The following is a 20,381-nucleotide window of genomic DNA, read 5'->3' as shown; positions in this document are numbered from 1 at the left end:
TTTCTTTCTTTTGTTTTTTTGGCGTTTTAAAAATAAAAAAAATCAACAATGTTCCACAGAAAAATACTTTTGAAAAATATATTTCTAAACATTTGATGAGCTTGTTTGATATTGAGTTTTTTTTATGTAAAAGTTAAATTACTCATTTCAAACATCCTACCCAATTCCTCCTTATAAAGATAAATTATGAGATTAATTTATAATTAACAGTTAAAAGAGGAAAGAATGTTTTTCCTAAGACTATTCGTATAAAGTCTTGCCACTATGATCTATGTGCTTTATTCCTCCCTTTAAGATTAAGAAAAACTAAGAAAATGATACATCCAAAACGCACCCAATCCTAGTTCAATAATGTGTCTATTTTCCCACAAATGTTTAGAATTGAATTGCTAGTCAGCGTGACGAGGTTGAACAAAAATTAATTAAACCAAATTAATCAATCAATTCAAAACTTCAATTCGTTTTATTTGAAAATTTATTTTTATTTTATAAAAAAATATCGATCTCAATTTTAAAATTCAAAAATCGATTAACTAAACTATTTTGATTTTGATGTGCAACCGTTAAAAAATATCAATTAATTTGATAATCAATTAAATTAATTAATTTTTTTATTAATTCAATTTGTTGATTTTTGTGACCATCCATTTGATTTGTCCAAAAAAAAGTTTGATTTTGATTTAATCGGATTATTAACTCATTCCTCACCCCTAAGACCACACTATATTCATAATTATTGGCACATAATTCGATTTCAAATATTCTTTTACTAATTAAATATAAATCATTCATTGAACTCAAAACTATGAATGGAGTTAAAATTTCGTTGGTTGACCAATTATACCAGTGGATTTCAAATCCATCCCCACATGTAAGTTCTTTAAACATCATTCTTTACGAGTCTCAAAGTTTTGAACTAATCTAATAAAAATAGCGAGATTTTTTTTCCCATTTTAATTAGATTTTCTCACACAATTGTATGTACCTTAGTTTAGTATATTAGTACACGCCTTAGCCAATATAGGCTGGCTATCACAAATGTTGTAGGCATAGGATTAGGCAAAATTTAACGTTGTTTGTAAATGAGAATGTTATAAATTTTGACTCTGGTAAAATCTGAGCTACAATTTCATGTCTACTTTTTTGAAACCCTAAAAAATTGCTGGACTCAGGATGAAAATCTTCCCACTAGTAAGAAAATGATCTTCTAAATTTATATATCTAAATCAACTTATCTAGTTTGTTATATATCTCATTGTCCTTCAATAATAAAAATTATCAATATAAAAATTACTAAAAAATATAATGACCTATTCTAATATTTTAAAAGGAGGAAATTAATAATAAACTTAATGAGCTATTCTAAAGGATAATATCTCAAAGGGGTTATTTAAATATGTTTATTAGGAATGCAATACCAAAGTGATTTGACATAATAATTTATGAAGTGTTGAGACATCTATATCTAAAATATAATTTCATTTATTTCAGAAAGCTGAATTGATTTTAAAATTATTTTATACTAACTTAGACTATACTGACCAATAAATGTTCAAGACATGAAACTAAGTCATGTTTATATTTGTACCAATGCAAGTATTCTGACTCTGAAACACTGCACATTGTATGGCCATGCCAGAGTCCATCTCATTATTATTAAGATATTGAACAATAAATCCAGGATTATGATTATGAATACGACTATTATCTGTGAACCTGGAACTTGTGAAAGAACAAGAAGCGAGAATTTATGTACCTAGCTCACATATTGCTTTTGAAGAAGATTAGCACAAAAAGACAAGTCAAACCGTGCTTCAGGAGGATCTCCAATGCAGTCGAAGACTGCATCTGCTGTGACGAAGTCTTCTTCTGCAGTATACCTATGTGCAGCCATATCATTTGAATGATAGCATAAACACTAAATACATTTTTTTTCCTTCACATGTTTTGTCATCTTTTGAAACATTAAGTTTTTGGCAATTAAATCCAACCTTAAAATTGTTGCTTAAACCAATTTCAAATGAAACGTCGAAATACAGTCTACCAAAAGAAACCATAAGGATCAATACTATACAATAGTACAACAACAACCAAATCTTATCCCACTAGATGGGGTCGGCTATATAGATCCTTTTACGTCATTTGGTTCTATCCCCTACTACATCATGACCTATACTTAAAATAAATTTTATCTTGTTTTATTGTTATTAACCAAGTTTTTTTTGGTCTTCCTATTTCTCGTTTGATGTGCATGTTGTCATAATTTCATATCGCCTAAAGGAGTATTTATTGGTCGTCTAAGTACATGCTCATACTATCTTAAATGTGTCTCTCAGAATTTTTTCTCAATAGTAAAGCAAATAAAATAATCTTCACATTTGGTTGCTAACATTTAGTTTTAACTAAAGTTATGGATAAGAACGCCCTAATAAGTTCAAAACAAGTCGGTTTGTATATAATCCAACATAAGAATGGTCTTACTTTTTTAGTGAACCCTTAGGCTGAAGTAAGTGGTTTGAAGCTTAACAAAAAGTGGGCAGTGGCGATTTTCTACTCATGGTGATGGAAGGACAGAATAGCACAATCTTTCAAGATGACTGTGCATGTTTTTGGGTCCGAACCATGTTCACTATTTATTATGATGGTATCCATTTTATTAATTCAAACTAATGTTTCACTATAGAAAAGTAAAGAAAGCATGCAAAGATAAACATGCTTACCCGCTCTTTGTTATTATGCACTTCATACCAGCAGCTTTGGCGGCTGATAGGCCAATAGCACTGTCTTCTACCACGACACAACTGAAAAGTACAGGGTGATTAAGCATGATGTACGACCAATGCAAGAAAGCAATGCTACGATTAATCTGGTAGTTCATGAAACTGAGAAGAACAACAGCAGAAGGAAAACATGACAGCTTAAAGTAGAGAGTTTAAAAAAAATCGCTGAAACGTACATCAATATAGAATGGAACAGAACCGTGGGCGATATTACAATGCTAGTATAATTAACCTCTTATGGCACCAGGAAACTGCAGCATAATTAAGTTTGAGCTAGTTAGAGACCCTAAAGTTAGCACAAGAACAAGCAAACTTAAGCCTTGTTTGGCAACTGAAAATTTTTCTATTTAGTTTGTAGTTTTCAGAAAATAAAATAAAATTGTGAAGTGTTGTGTGCTAGCTACAGTATGCTCTGCTGCACTAATCTAATCTCACCAATTTTCATCCAGGTGGAGGCTCTTATTCAGTGTGGTGTGGCTTGATTCCCCATCTGCCTTACCCTTTGTTTCTGGTATATGTTATTTCCTTCTCAATTATGTAAAAAAATATTTGATCTTAGTTTTTCTATCTCGTAACTGGGCTCGAGCTAGTGGAGTGTTTTCCTTTCCCCCTTGGTCTATTGCATATTGGTGTATGCATTACTTCATGGAGAAGCCCAGTATTCATCAACTTAGTCTCACTTTCCTCTTGGTCTTAATTTAGGTTGAGCATATCATTGTTTACACGTTCGATCAACAATTTACAATGTTTATTAGTTAGGTTTTCATAGTCATGGTCTTAGTCAATTTCATCTCTTTTTTTATTCGCTTTTCTAGTTTAACAGGTTGCACGAGATGTATACTATGGCTTGAGGGGGAGTGCCAAGGTATTAGAGCTATTATGTGTGAGAATTCAGTCACTAAAGAACTAGTGAACCATGGGTGTTCTTAGTCATATAGTTTCAAATGTTGACTGAACACCCATAATTGTGCGATTTTTCTTTTTAAATACACATCACATGATCCATTGAAACCTACTACTTTTCTAAAAGAGTCCCATGGGGAATAAAATAAAATAAATAATTAAGACTTTGATTCATAATTTCAAATGTATAACAGATACTATTTTCCATTAATGTGAAGGTTTAGGGAAAATGAAAATGCGGTGAGATTCAGTGCATCAACTGGAAATTTCATGTAAAGTAATACCTAGCTGGATCCACACCAAGAGTTTCTGCTGCTAACAAGTAGATGGCCTGCCAAAAATAAATAAAAAGTGACTATAAATAAGAACAGAAAAAAAAAAAAAACAATACAAGGAAAGTAGTCATGCCTTCTAAACTAAACATTAGTTTGCCGGTGAATAAATTTTCCAACCAAACAGAATTAAAACAAACAAACAAATAAACATGTGTATACATGTATAATAGGAAGGTATTAATACATATTCTAAATAAAATTAAGTTTTTTAGTTGCCTGTAGTGGTCATAGGCTGAAATATGAAAAGAGAAACAGTTTGCATCAAATGCTCTAGAAAATGAATATCATGTAGTCAAGTTATCATATAATGTGGGTGAATAGATTAATACACAGATATTTACAGTATCCTTAAACTTTTTCTAGTTTCAACAGTCACCACTGTATGGTCCCGTTACTATGAAAGTATCGTATGAGCTAATATTACATAGGAATTTTGTAATTTCACCATCATCACCTTCACAAGGAAAATAAGAAAAAACAAGAAACGCATGTATCCCTCCTGTTTGGAATTGGCCATACGGATTTTATTCCATCATTAGCCCTATATAGGCTAATATCATTAGAAATATTCCATTCATTTGGGCATCTACTTAAGTAGAGTTATCTTTGGTCTTGCTTTACTTTGTTCATCTCAACTCTAAATTGTTATAGAATCTACGGATCATATTTCTAAATTGTTATAGAATCTACGGATCATATTTGAACAAGTATTATGTTTATCTTATTTTTTCTTATTCTATCATTTGTGGATCTATAAGGCTTTTTGGGGAGAGCCCAAGAGGGGTCTAGGCCCAAAGTGGATAATATTATGTCATTATGGAGATATGTGGACATCCTTTGGGCACAACAAATGAGAAGGGGAGCCTTGGCGTAACGGTAAAGTTGTTGCTTTGTGACCAAAAGGTCACGAGTTCGTTTCCTGGAAACAGCCTCTTGCAAAAAGTAGGGTAAGGTTGCGTACAATGGATCCTTCCCCGGGACCCCGCATAGCGGGAGCTTCGTGCACCGGGCTGCCCTTTTTTATCGTTTGTGGATTTGTAAAGTTACACTCATTTGCTCGCTATGGTAACCAGGGAACAAAATTTCGTTCCGTGCCGGACGGTACGGACGAAATTTGCCGTTCCGCTTGATGCACGAAACTGGCACCGTGAGCCACTTTGTTTCGTGCGTCACTACGTTCCTCACAGCGGCGACGGGAGGAATCACGTCGCGTGCATCGCTAGCCAAGAATTGCTGGAGGACACGAGCGAGGCTCACCGGAGGCATCGTGCGACGCCTCCGGATGAATCGCAGGACCTCCAATCCTCTTCGCAGAACTGCAGAAGATTGGGAGGATCACAGGCGGGGTCGGAGGAGTCGCGGGACACTTCCGGCGCCAGCGGAAGCGTCGTCGAACGCCTCTGACGCCGGTGGACGCCTCACCCGCGCCTCCAGTGCCGCCCGATGCCTCGCGTCCGCAAGTCGCGTTTCTTTCTTCCCGACGCTCGTAAGAAAAAAAATCCAGCATTTCAAGTAATTAAAAATTTTGTGGTATTTCTTTTCTAAACTCAGATTAAATTATTCAATAAAATTTAAAAAATATTAATTAATATTTGAAAAATTAGTTTTATTGATTTAAATTTTATTTAAAAATTCTATAAAAAATCTAAAAAACATATTTATATTCTGATTATTTAAAAAAATATTTTGTATTTTTTTACTGTTTTACATAATTATTTAAATTATTTTTTAAATATATATTATTTAAATAATTGAGAGTTCTAAATTATATTCTGATATTATTTTTTACATATAGAAATTTTTTTATTTTAATAATATTCCCCTAATTATTTTTTTTAACAATATCATGTTGTTGAGAATTTATACAAAATCAATATACAATTTATTTTTGAATTATACACAATAAACATATTTATCTAATAATTACTATATATATATATATATATATATATATACCGAAACCTCGGCACGGGTCAAGATTTAGAACCTTGATGGTAACATCTCTATTTAATTTCTTTTGCATATACATCTAGACATCCTCATCTTTGCAAAATTAATTTTATTTACGTATTTGGCAGCAATTCTATGTTATTTCTTCTGCATGCATTTAAACATCCTCATCTCTGTAAAATTAATTTTATCTACATATTTCTTCTTCACTATCCAACCCTTTCACCATAAGCATAGTCAATTTCTTAATCCAATTCCTAAAGTGCATACACCTATCATACAATATGACAAAAGCCTGTCTATTTCAATTACTCCTTTATCCTATGAACAATACTACCATCATTCTCTCTTTTCAATTGGAGGTTATTTTTCCACAAGGCTTAACTATTCTTTCATTTATTTTTTTAAAGGGAAACAAATGATAGGAAAACAATGTTTCAATTGCTTGCAGGAAACAAATTACTAAAGACACATTAGAATATTGCCATACTTTTCAATTTCCGTATACTTGACATGCAAACATAGTGAAACTACAAAAGGTTATGATGATAATCAGATCTAAAATTGCCAATCAAATAAATATATCTCTATCAAGTTAAAGCAAATTATTGTTAATCAGAAAACAAAGGATCTTCAGAACAAGATGTCCAATAAAGAGATGATGGAACTTCTATAGTATTATAGGAGAAGAAACAACACACCGGATCAGGCTTTTTGCGGGGAACTACATCTCCAGCAAATATTGTTATCTTATTTGCTCGGTCAGGGCCTAACAAGAATGAAACTATTGCTGAAACCTGCATTTCTCACCCATGTCAAGTTGTTAAAAAGTTTGAAACTCACACCATAGAACTCAACTCCAAAAAATATGAAATCTTTCCTTGAAAATTTAATATGATATCAAGATTGCCAGACAGAACAAGCTTAATGCAGTTCTCTCAGTTTCTTAATAGATCTAAAGCAAAGAACGTACATATGCCATGATAATAAAATCTAATATGAAATTGAGTGTGGAAAATCAAAAATGAACAATTTTTTTTAAACGAAAGGATGAACAATGTTTACCCAAAATATATTAAACTAGCATAAAATCGAAGTACATGTTAATCAAGTACTGGACAATTTTCTAAAAGGCAAAGGATAGAAAACTAAACACTAAGGCCCCAATTTTTTCTGGAAAAATTAATTATTTTCTACTGTTTGAATGTATTAGGAAAATCTAATGAAGAATATTTTCATGTGATTATTGCGTACATAGGAAAATATTTTTCCCTTCTCACAGTTGGGTTAATCAAGTAGGTTGGTCCAGCTGATCTGCCTGCACGAATGAGGTTGAAGGTTGAAATACAGAGAGATTTATTGATGAAGTGAAGGGCTTGTGGATAAGTATAGAAATGACTTCTTTCCTAAAGAAAATCATTTTTTTCTTTACAAAAATATATATCACTTTTTCTGTTGATTTTTTTTTTTTACCATGATTTACTATTGAACCTTGAAAAATCTGGTTTCCATTAAACAAAAGGACTCTAAGCAGAACTGGTCAACATTGAACAATAATGTGATACCATACAATGACAAAACTGCTTAATAGCCTAAAAACTTTACTAGGGTTAAACCCGACCACTCCAAGGATATAATAAAGATCCCAAAAAACTTTATTGTTTCTTGTGCTCACCAAATTGGTATAGCTAAGCTAGATACAAGTGTTAGAAAGACAAAAATATCATCTAGTCAGTAACCACCTCAGCAAGGCAACTGTCAACACTAATTAATCGTATCCAAGAAGAATACAAGCAATAAAGAATTAGTCTAACCCAACCTAGCAAGCCTACAATGAAAGAACAAGTAACCATGTTGTCTACCACAGTAGAAGATGGTCCACCTTCAACAATTTTTTTCTTTGTAGCAAACTCATGATATTCTAATGAAATGAATTAAACAGAATAAAAATAAATAAATAAATAAATATTTATTTAACTTATCAAATAAAATTTCTTTTAATTAAAGCGAGGTGTTGAACCCTAATTGCTCTTTGACACACGAAAACAAGAGAAGACATAGGAGTGAAAGAAGTTTGACATGATCATGTTGAACCCTAGTTTTCTCATCGCTTGCCCGCATAAACATCATGAAAGTCAAAACATAGAAAAGAATAATAAACAATGTTAGATACCAAATTATCCTATTTAAAATGTTGCATTTTAAACTAAACTGAACCAATATTTGAGTTTTGGGCGACTGGAAGTTAATTTTGGGTTGGGTAGAACTCATCCAGTAAACATGATAATTAAGGTTAGATGGATTAAATCTAGGCTTTATTTGGGCTTATTTTAGTCTATATATAGGATAATCTGGTTCTCTAGCATTCAATTAGATTAGGGGTCTGCAGGTAGAGCATTAAATTTTGCTCAAATTCAACCAACATGTCTCAATACTTCAATTCCTGTAGTCAGCTAAATTTGGTTTAATAATACAAATGAAAGCACATTCTCTATTGTAGTGAGCAGATGATGGCTTTGACTCATCGATATGCTGGCTATATTACCTATACATATAATTCTTGGATATAAGTATTCACTGTTTTGATTTTTAAAAAAATGTTTCCTTGATATACCTAATTTTATTTTAGCTTGATACAAGTTTTGAATCGTTGGAAACTGAGATTGTTAGGTAAACGCAAACAAACATATTTCTCTTTTTCAAAAAGATTAATGCAACATGGATGAGTTTAGTGAAGTACACAATATATCACCTTGCTAATATTAAAAGGGGGGAGGTGTATATCATACGGATGCATCAAATCTTGCAACATCCTTGGAAGAGCAAACCCATATATATTTTAACACCCAAATTAAATAATTATCCCAAGCATATGATACTAATATTCATTTCCCAGTGAATTAGCCACTCTCAACACAGTTGATAGAAAAATGCACCCGCTTGGCTAAAATCATACTGGAATCAAGAGTGATACATATAGAGTTCCAAGGAAAACAAGATAACCAATTGGAATGCCAACTGTTAATTTTGAGGGTGAAAGGACAAAAAATTGTGATTTACATTTTAAAGATAGCTTGTGAAGTTCTATCTTGTCATCTACAATGTTTTTTTTTTCTATTATCATATATCAATCTGGCATTTAGGGCTACAGCAGACAAGTAAATTCAATAACACTATATTCTACTTTGCCAATCATACATATAATAATCACTTAATCAGGATGCCAAACAAGCTATAAACTGGATAAACCTACTGAAATAAAACAAAAATTAACATATCGAATCCAGAGTAAGTAACTGAGATGGTTTGCTAATAGTTCAAATAAATAAAAATGCCCATGGGGCTGAAGCAGAGGGCAGATAGACACGACAACTTTTGGCCAGCAATTAAGGGTGAGAATAAGCACACATACCGCCTTCTCATTTGAAGTACTGCAAACAGCAACTTTTACTCCCTTTGATAGAGTCTCATCGATCAACCTACAAAGAACAGGTAATTAATATTAGAAACAATAACGATTAAAGTATTTTTGCAAAAGAGTGTAACAAAATGAAGAATGAGAATCTAAGGCCATGTTGAATTGAAGAAATTAAATATTATAGGTGCATAACAATAACAACAGCATGTCTATAGTGCAGTCTCTCAACTGTTCTACATCTTGACTCACTAAACTTTGATAGTCATATGAGAATCACGTCAATTTTTTACTTAGACATAAGGAGCATAAGATAATTGCACAAGTCTACGCAAGTCGCTCAATTTTAACTAGTGAGTCTTTATTTTACTAATGACATCTTCATAAACTTCTTGTTGAATATTATATCCAAGATAAGGAAACCTTTATACTTGTTAATATTTACTTCCTGTCAAACTAATTATTTTTTTAAATGGTCATGTTTGCTTTAAACCTTTAGATTCATAGCTTATTCACACAATTCAACTTTCAAATTTATTCTAATCACACTCTTATTGTAAGTAGAATAATACTGGTGTAGAAATATAAAAACTTAAAACCCACATTAGATATAAGCTTATAATTATAGGAAATTCAAAGATTATATTTTGAATATTGTAGGTACACATTACAATGCAAAAGTTATTTTATGAATGATGAATATTAGAGTTTTTTCCCGAAAATTGATGAATATTATTTACTAGTATGCAATTGTAAACTACATTTCTATATTGAATATAAACTTTCATTTAGCTTATTGAGTTGATTTTTATAAGCTTTAAATTAATTATTATAAATGTCATTTCCTAGTAAGATAATAATGTAGTTAATGCATAAGTTAGTGTAGCATGGTCTATAAATCAAGAAAAATATTAAATGTGTCCGAAGATCCACTAACATTTTGATGTGTTCTGACCAGTCTGACACATTACCTTGACATCATGAACCAATCAGAAGTGAAAAAACAACAAATTTTCTGATTGTTTTTGATCAATCACATGCCATGATCAGAACTGTGAATGCATCTGTACAAGCTCATAGTCTCCTCTCAATTCCCATGTTTTCCAGGATGCCCAATACAATCTAGAAATTAATGGCTATCAAGTACTTAGAGATTTGGATTACTCATAAATTAGCCAAGCCAATGAGAATTAGAGGACTGATTGTCAAATGGGTGAAGTTTCTTCAAGCATATACTTTTGTCATCAAGCATAAAATGGGTGTTCTAAACCAAGAGGTTGATGTTCTTAGTAGAAAATATTCTTTGCTTGCTACTATATTATTAAAAATTGTCAAATTTAAAGTGCTTAGAAAACATTATGAGATTTGCAAGCATAATCTATATTTTGGTGAGATTTGAATACTTTATATATTTTGATGAGATTTGAAAAGTACGCCAAGATGGTCCTTCTCAACAATTTTTAAATAAAATGGCTTTCTTTTCAAGGGTAATCCCCTAGCATTCTTAACTGTTCACTATGTTATTTTATTATCAAAGAATAATAAGGAAAATTGAGCTTAATGGACATTTTGATTGAGATAAAACTTTAGAATTGTTTCAAGAATATTTTTATTGGCCCTTTTACCTTAAGATCTTAGACTTTATATCAAGAGATGTCCTACATGTCATATTGCTAAAGCTCATTCCCAAAATATTAGTCATTATACACCTTTGTTAATACCTAAGACACCTTAGAAAGATTTTAATAATGATTTCTTCTTGGCTTACCTCTCATACTTGTTTAAATAGAGGGCCTAGTTGTAAATAGTGGATCAAGACATCTTTAAGTATATTGTTATTAATATCCTAAAACCATTTTTTTTTCCAAACTATGTTCGTTTTCCTCCTAAGGCCTACTCATGCCTTGAACAACTCGAGCATCCTTCACTCACATCATCCATGTGAGATCTAACCCTATGACCTTATCATCCTCCTCTCACGTCATTATCCTCTCTCATAGGAACCAAGGACCATGATATTGAGCCGTGACAATCAACACAGGCAGAATTTACAATTTCACCCACCGATTGGCACCGAAATCATTTTTGCACCAACATCGGGTGGAACCACAAGGCAGAAATGGCCTCGCGGAGCCCTCTGCGAGATCGTGAGGCTGCCTTTTTAAAAAAAAAAAAAATATTGTCTTTCTTCTTTTCCCTCTATTTTCATCTTTTTAGGATCTTTATAGGGTTTAGGGCAGTTATTTTTTTCCCTCTTTCATTTTTTTTATTTTTTTGACAATTAATTCCTTTCCCTCCTTCTTTAATCTGTTTCTTTCCCTCCTTCTAACAAAATAAACATCAGACACTAAGAATTATTACAGAGATAGAGAAAAACCTCTTCAAAGATGAAGGTGGAGAAGAATTATTAGAAAAAAACATCTACAGCAATCAAATACTAATAAAAATATTTTTAATTAATATATTTTATATTTGAAATAGTATTGAAATCGTATTGGTACGGCACGATACTTTACCAAACCTGTATCCTGTCAGTTATAAATTGAAACTCCGACATAACTCCAAATTTTAAACCCGCTTCCCTCTTGTTGAGCTTATCATAGCCCACTCCCTCCCCTGCATAATCCAAATGTTGTAACTTCATCGCCCTACAAAAAATCAATTAGCAACAACTTGACCTTTTCCCTACAAGCTTATTTAAATCTTTAAGTATGACTTCCCCAACCCCATTACTCGATACCACTCGAACCTTCACTCAACTTGGATTGCTCCTCCACCGATAATAATTGGCCCCTCTTCTAGTCTTTCCATGGAGGTTTTCCATATGTTGATCAAGCTTCTATTTCTACTGATCGACATGAACACAACATCCACTCTTGATCATAGTGAATGGCCCTTGTTTGGAACTTTTGTAAACAAGCCAATTTCCATCTTTGATAAACTCAAAGTATTGGTTGTGATCTAATTTAGGTATTGAGTTTGCCTTGGTTGGTATCATGGAAAGACATGGGTTATTCATTATCATCCCTTATCTATTCTTGCAAGATGTCCTAACCCTTTTGTGCTCTTAGGTTAGGGTAGTGACACTGTGACAGTAGTATGAACTTCAGCTGCATGTGAAACGAATTTCATCCACTGATCCATATATTTGTAGTGGACAAGAGGGCTTGATTTTTTCATTAGGTTGATACTTTGTCATCGTAATCGCCTAAAAGCCTTGATTTATTTAATTAAGGGAGCAACATTATTGAATTTTAACGACTGCAATCATCCATTGTTATTATTTTTGTTTTAGTATCTATGATCTCAGTCGTTGAGGTAAGATCGTGCCCTTGCTTGTATGGTAAATCCATTACGTTACGGGGTTAATCCAATAATGGATGGGCATGAGGGATTTTGGTATGGATAGAATTGGTATCAGAGACTCCATTATGATTTTGTATAAAAATATATATCTAATTTCTGGTGTGTATCTGTGTTGTGGGGATAATAAAAAATGAGAAGAGAAGTTTTGCATCCAAATCTTAGGAGAAAAGTTGTGAGTATTTATGATGTAGAAAACCATGCCTCAATTTGGAGTCAAACATAACCACCAAAAGTTAGTTGAATCCTAACCTACTAATATTTCAGTCATTTCTCATTTAAGGTCTTTCTTTTATTATCATGTTACCTTTATACATGTCGTTGGACTCTTTATGCTTATGTACATGCTATGTTACCTTTGCCATGCTTAAATATTTCATGTTACAGTGTTCATTTTATTGGAGAATGCTCTCTTACTCTTTGTTATATAAAATATGCCAATACATGTATAGAATAAAGATAGAATACCGCCTAAAGATATGGTGTGGTAATATTTTTTATATAAAATGTAATAAATCATAACATGTTAAGGAAGCACTTAAGGATGGATCAAGGATAATTGGGTGGTTAGATGCAATTATCACATGATATCTCATGATGAGGACTCATGACAATTGGGCACAATCAATGTTAATAGAAAAGTTGAAACTCTAGAGTATCAACTTTACGTTGATACAACTTCTTAGGGTCGACAGAGTTTTCCTAGGCCTACCGGTTGATGTAACCAGTATAGTCAATAAGGATATTTAAGTCAACCCTCTTAGGTGGAGAGGAGTGTCATCCTGTGATTGGCAATTATGATTGAAGTTCTCTTTATATTTCATGTTAGTGTTTGTAGCATACACATAATCCTTCTTTTACACTGTCAAAGTTGTATTTTGTTAGACCTGGGAGGTTCTCCTACTAGTTTTTGCTCACAAGTCTCCTTTCATTTTATCTTTAGAATAGTCAATGGTTACGAGAGGTATTAAGTTATTGCAGCTACTGAGCTTATGAGACGCAGCCACCATTGCATTCAGTGTTCATGTGTTTTTGAAAGCTCTTCGTTTAGCTTACTTTATACACTTTTCTTTTATGTTCGATAGTGATGCATTTCATTATTTCTTTAAAATAAATCATTATTCCTTATTATTGTAATGTTCTTATATTCCTATAGGCTATAAGTACATTATGCGGTGTTCTTCGCCATGTTGATGTTGTCTAACTTTCTATCATCAACATGGCCATTGTCAACTATGGGAAGGGCTTACTTAGGCCATGACAAAGTTTGTGAATACATCCTCAAACAAAATAAAAAAGTATAAAGATGTCGCCAACAAACACCACGAGCCCACAACTTTTAAAGGAGACTTAGTATGGATTCATCTCTACAATAACTCTTTCCTTGAGGTTGTTTTGACAAACTCGAGCCTCGAGCAAATGCCCATCCAAAATCCTTCGAACAATTGGTAAAAAGGTGTTAAGATTGAACTTCCCGAAGAATATGGTGTTTTGTATACCTTTAATGTTGCGGATTTTATGCCTTATCGTAGAAAAGATAAAGATTCAAATTTGAGGATGAGTTTTTTTTCAAACAACAAGTATGATGCAAGAGCTATCAATGTGGCTTTTCAACTTTTTGATCTCTAATATTGGGCCCTTTCGATCATATCAAACTTCTATCTTCAATCTATCCCATCCTAGAGTTTGGAACAACAATCAAAACAACTTAAAAACATACCGAGGCTACATCATGATAAGTCAAACATTGGAAATAATTACTATGGGAATGCAAAGATGAAAGCATGATTATTGTAGAACTTGGAAATCTTTTACTTGTTTTAGGAGGATTTTTATTAAAGTAGCATAGATACTTGAGTTAGATGAATACAAGTTTGGTTAAGGTCATCCAGTCTTTGATTTGCTCCCTAAGCTTGTAAGTTTGTATAAGTGTCATTGTAGATGTTTTTAGATAAATGAATAAGGTGGATTCCTTCTAACTCATCTCACTCTTTTAAAGGTGTATTCCTTCTTAGTTCCCTCTTTCTCTTTCCTTGGTTGATTCCTTTTAAGAAGAAAGCTTTTCCTTGGTATGGTTGGCCTATCAAGTGTCTATCGAGTGTATCATGTTGGATTGATGTGAGGTTGGGGTGGGGGGGACTTGATTAGTCAATTGCTTCTATTGATTTGCTCGAGTCTACAAACAAGTTAGTATCAACAGATACTAGCCTTTACGTGATTCAGAACCCCTAGTTTCTACTTCACAACCTATGATTCTATCTTTTCTCCTTCTCAAATACCTTCCGAAAGTGGAAAACTTCTTACAATCTGAGCTTACAAACAACCACAAATACTAAGACAAGTAATGACAATAACAATAAACAAACAATACAAGATGGAGCTCTTCTTTTAGCTTGGCTTCATTTGTTATTTGCTATTCTTCGTATTCAATGATCTCATGATTGCTTTATCCTTCTATCCACCAACAGATAGCTGAGTCGACTACACCTGCATCTAGTCAATTGCTTGGCTCCTCAATAGATATTTGAGTCGATTGATCTTCCATCCAGTTAATTGGCCTACAGTAGTTCGCAGACCATCTAATGTCTCCTGTCAATCTTTGTCATATATTAATGAACTTTTTTCGCTTTTTTTACTATGTCATCAGCCTTATCAATCAACTCAAATTGGCTTAGTCACCGGCCTAGTCGACTAAGACATGAACATAAATGTAAACATTCACCGACCAACTAGCCTAAGCTAAGTTTTTGAGTAAGTCAAATATACATAAAACCCGTTAAAGTACTGGTCACTCATAGACTCACGTATCATTTAGAATTTCCAACTAAGAGACCACACCTCCTTGGACTTTCTTATCAAGACCTTGCCTTCAAGACTTCCCATGCCAAAAGACCTTATTTCTGGCACTTCCTCATCTGCCTAGTATCGATCAACCTTGAGCCACCATAAGTTCCATTTGCCAAGAGAACTAGCCTTCGAGACTTCATCATTTGCCCAATGTTAGCCAACCATGATCAACTAAGAATTCCACTTGCCAAGATACCTAGCCTCCGAGACTTCATCATTTGTCTAGTGTTAGTCAACCTTAACTCATTAGGACTACTATTTGCCCAACCTTAGGTCCACCTTGACTCGCTAGGACTTTTCATTATCAATACTTGTGTTGTACTTTCTTCATTGCCAACACCTATTGTACTACATCCACTGTCAACACCTATTGGACCTTTCCATTATTGACATCTGTTGGACCCGTCGAAACTTACTATTGTGTCAATACTTGTTGGACTTTTCCTTTTACAACACTTGCGAGATTTTATCCATTGTGAACACCTGTTGGACATTTCCACTGCCAACACCTATTATTGTCAAGTATCTAACCAGCCTTGGTCTACTTGACACGCCATATAAACTTAACACCTTATCCTAACTTAACCATTTGAGTCAAACATATCTCTAACCAAGCGTAGAACTAAGCATTGAAATACCTTAGTCTAACAAGTCCAAGATGGAGCATGATTACAACATCATAGCGCTGATTACTATCTTCTTGATGACTTATCTACCTCCTCCATCTAATGCCACATATTGTCTTCATGCAAGTCCTTATGATTTTGCATTTGATGTATCTTCCATATCTTCAACATCTTATGTTGCTTTGTTGTTTCATTGTGGGATGTAATCTAGAGCAACTTAGAAAAATAGTGTCAAAGCGAATAAAAGGTCTTAACAGAACTAAAAAATTACTAAAGAAGTATACCGTGGTCTTGCATTCATATGGGCCAACAAACTCAATGATAATGATGAAATCTATGGTTATGTGTTGAAAGATATAGTTTGTTTCTTTAAAGATTGCCCAAATCCTCTAAAATAAAGTGGGTGACATCACCACTAAGGGTTGATTCTCTGAAAGTGGGAAGGCTGTGGGGTCTCCTAAAGATTTTTTGTCATCTAACGATCGCAAAGCCATACTAGAACAGCAGTTATGCCAACCTAAACTTTCTATTTGGAATTAAAACAATAAGTTCACCCAGTGGTAAGAAATATGGGCAAAACCATATAACCAATTCTAAATATTATTGTGCAACCTGTCTGCCTTGTTTAATGTTTAAATGGTTCAAAGAAACTCTAGAATACAGTCAATATTGAAAATTAACTCTCAATATGCCACATTGATGGAATGTGTCATTGTGGGGAGAAATATCATACATTTAAGCATTCAAGTTTCTTAGCTATCCAGAAAACTTATCTCGGTTTAGCTGTAAGGGCTACTAGCTTCCAATGAACCTTTCAATTACAGATTTCCCATGACATGCAAAGTTATGAGAAGATAATATGCTACCGATTAGAGAAAATACAGATAATCCACATAGATTAAGCATGCTAATTCCTTTATAGATAAAAAAAAAAATACAATAAACCTATTCCCAAATTACAACTAGATAACTTTTGGAGTGGATGCTTAATATTCTCCTAACCTTTCAACACCAGGACGGAGAGGAAGGAGCTTTTTCTCAATAAGAGCCATAAATAAGTCGGTCTTTCTCTTGTGAAGAGAAGCTATAAAATCTTTTCTTTCTTCTTCAGTCTTTGGAGCTTTAGCGGGCCATCCAGTCTTGTTAAAATATGCTGTCATTCTGAAGGACATAAAACAACATAAATATGATCAAAGAACGGTTATAAAATGGTAACACGGACATTGAAAACCTTTTTCCTTGTCTCCATCTGTGATAAAAAAAAATCGGCTGCAGCTTTACCTACAAAACGATACTATGCTAACATACAATAGCCTGAATGGTTGTTGGCAGAGGATCATCTTCAGTAAGTTCATCGTCATTAACTCTGAAGAGTCAAAGACGAGAGAAGTACTAATGCTTAAACAAGTTACGAAAGCCAACTTGCGCCTCTCCACAAATAACCAAAATCGTCCTTAATTACTTTTAAATATCATGAATAGTCCATTCAGTATGTTGAATAAGCATTTAAAAAAAAAACAGCTATTTGGATAAATTTACCTTTCCTTCCCACCACCGATCTTGAGTAGTTCACCATAAAGTTGAACGTCCCAACTGACTCCCAATTCCCTCTGCGGCGGCAGAAATCAAAATCAGATCGGGATGAGACTAGAAGTTCAAGCTAATCGAGGCACCCCATAAGCAGGCGAAAAGAAATGCAAAATGTTGATTTCACCCGATCGACCAGGAAAAGTACAAGCATTCACCTCAGCAAAGGTCTCATTGAAGGAGACGCGATGGCCGTCCTTCTCCGTGTCGACGAGCACGCCGTCGCAATCGAAGAGCAGGGCCGAAGGTAGAGGCGACGAAGACGGCGACGTTACCGGCGACGTTGAAGAGGAACAGACGAAGGATTTTCGTGAAGCGAGGGCGGCCGATGGGGGGTATCCACACCTGCTCGATCTGAAGGAAGAGGAGGTCACTCTCCTCCCTCCTCCGCGAAGGAACCTGGGAAGGGGAGAGGAAGCGTGGATCGGACAAAGAGCCGGAGAGGAGCCTCTTCTCGATGGCAACGAGGAGGAAGTCACCGGCGCGGCGGAAGCTGCCGCGGCCATGAAACGGAACGGAATGGAATCAGCTGGGAAGCGTCGAGCGATGGGAGTGGAAGCAGCGTCGTCGAGTGGCGCAGCTTCCGGAACGGTCTATCAGGATTCAGGAGCAAGTAAAGCTTATCCAAGAACCCGCCACGTGTCATATATAGTTTATTATTTTAGATATTCAAATTTATTTGCGCCAAAAGTATTTTTTTTTTAAAAAAAAATTATCAATGTGATTTAGGATAACACACTGATATGTCATTTGTTGTGGAGTAAAAACAAGCTCTCTCGACTATATTAAGTTAGGTAGAAGGTTTTCTCCCCTGGTTCATCAATCAATCGGATAAATTTGGAGAACAACGACTTTCAAATTAGCAATGATTAATTTCAATTTTATATTTACGAGCAAAATACAACATCATCTTCAACCCATTAGACGATATCACACGTATAAAAAAAAAAAAAAATTAGAAGTGAGAAATATAAGGTGAACTCTTATTTAAGGTTCAACATTATTTCAATGTTCCCATTCTTAAAATCATTATTAGACTTCATAGAGGTGGTCTCTTAGGTTACCTACATTCTCTCTCCTAAGGTTTTGATAGAAGACTCCATTTTTTAGGTTTTCAACTTGTACAAACACTTAACTAGCCACTCTCCAAATTAACATAATCAATTTAAGCACAACACAATTTGTAATAATGTGTTCAACACTTAACTAGTCTATGGAACACTTTTTATTAGTGCTTGAGCCATCAATCGATTTATCTTTATTTTTTAGTTGCCTGATCTAACTAGAATACCCAAAGATTTAACTTGGAGTATTAGGACCACTAGACACTAGTCAATTGACTTTGACCTCATCTAAGGTCAAGTCAGTATATATATATATATACACGGAGATATTATCTTGCGACACACATCCGTGTGGATCGGTGAGGTGGATCGATCCACTGATCGATTCAGCCCCGCTGGATCGATCCAGCAGGCGCGAGAAGACGAAGCGGGCCAGAATCGGTTGTGATGCTAGCAAACGCAGCGCTGCCGATTCTGGCCGCGATCTGGCCGGATTCCGGCCAGATGGCGGCCGAAATCCGACCGTTTCGTGGCCAAAATTGGTCGCGACAGCGCTGCCGATTCTGGCCACGATTCAGCCAGAATCCGGTCAGAATTCGGTCGCGATCTGGTCGTGATCGAATTTCAACCGGATCGCAACCGGATTCTGGCCGAAGGCCGACGACGATGGAAGGGCACGACGGGCGCGAGAAGACAGGCGGGGCTGAATCGATCCACTGATCGATTCCGCTGGATCGATCCACTGATCGATTCCGCTGGATCGATCAGTGGATCGATCCAGCACTAATTTTGATGTGCGCCGCACCAAACCGCACGGAGCGTGCTGCAGGAGATACATAGAGAAAAAATCTCCTGTGGTACGCTCCGTGTGGTTTGGTACGGCGCGCATCAAAATTAGTGCTGGATCGATCCACTGATCGATCCAGCGGGGCTGAATCGATCAGTGGATCGATTCAGCCCCGCTTGTCTTCTCGCGCCCATCATGCCAGCAGCGCCCTTCCATCGTCGTCGACCTCCTGTCAGAATCGGCAGCGCTGCGTCTGCTAGCGTCGCGGTCGATTTTGGCCACGAAACGGTCGAATTCCGGTCGCGATTTGGCCGGAATCCGATCGGAATCCGGCGTAATCGCGACTAGAATCGGCGGCGCTGCGTCTGCTAACGTCGCGCGCGCGCATGGACAGATGTGTGCCGCAGGATAATATTTCCGTATATAGACACACACACACCATTCGACTCCCATCTCTTCTGGAGTGTCAAGTCTAGAGATTTTCTACAAACAAGTCATGTCCTTTAAGTGCTTTAAGCCTGTATATGGCTCCTCTTTAGCATCTTGATACTTCTGGTCCGACCGTTCCTGCACCATCCTTTTCCAATTTCACGAACCTCAAGTCATCAAGCCATCACAACCCTTAGTCTCGCCAAATCAACTTGTATACTCAGTACACCTTATACAACTTAATACATAAATTAGATAAGCGCCAATCTAACCTAAATCTTTTGTCCAACTCATC

The 20,381-nt window shown here is 35.1% G+C and overlaps 1 protein-coding gene across 1 annotated transcript; it reads right to left on the bottom strand.

Moving 5' to 3' along the window:
• Positions 1-1,549: 1,549 nt before the first annotated feature.
• Positions 1,550-18,410, bottom strand: LOC122042337 (CBBY-like protein). The gene is made up of 8 exons (XM_042602383.1): positions 17,965-18,410; positions 17,759-17,829; positions 17,222-17,380; positions 9,381-9,447; positions 6,670-6,765; positions 3,968-4,014; positions 2,721-2,801; positions 1,550-1,880 (listed from the first exon to the last, which is right to left on the bottom strand). The coding sequence occupies exons 1-8, from the start codon at positions 18,310-18,312 to the stop codon at positions 1,757-1,759; spliced, it is 993 nt and encodes a 330-aa protein (XP_042458317.1). The 5' UTR covers positions 18,313-18,410; the 3' UTR covers positions 1,550-1,756.
• Between the last annotated feature and the right edge of the window lie 1,971 nt (positions 18,411-20,381).

Source organism: Zingiber officinale, chromosome 2A (genome assembly GCF_018446385.1).
Source record: "Zingiber officinale cultivar Zhangliang chromosome 2A, Zo_v1.1, whole genome shotgun sequence".
Lineage (NCBI taxonomy): Eukaryota > Viridiplantae > Streptophyta > Magnoliopsida > Zingiberales > Zingiberaceae > Zingiber > Zingiber officinale.
This window is presented reverse-complemented; position numbering and strand designations above follow the sequence as displayed.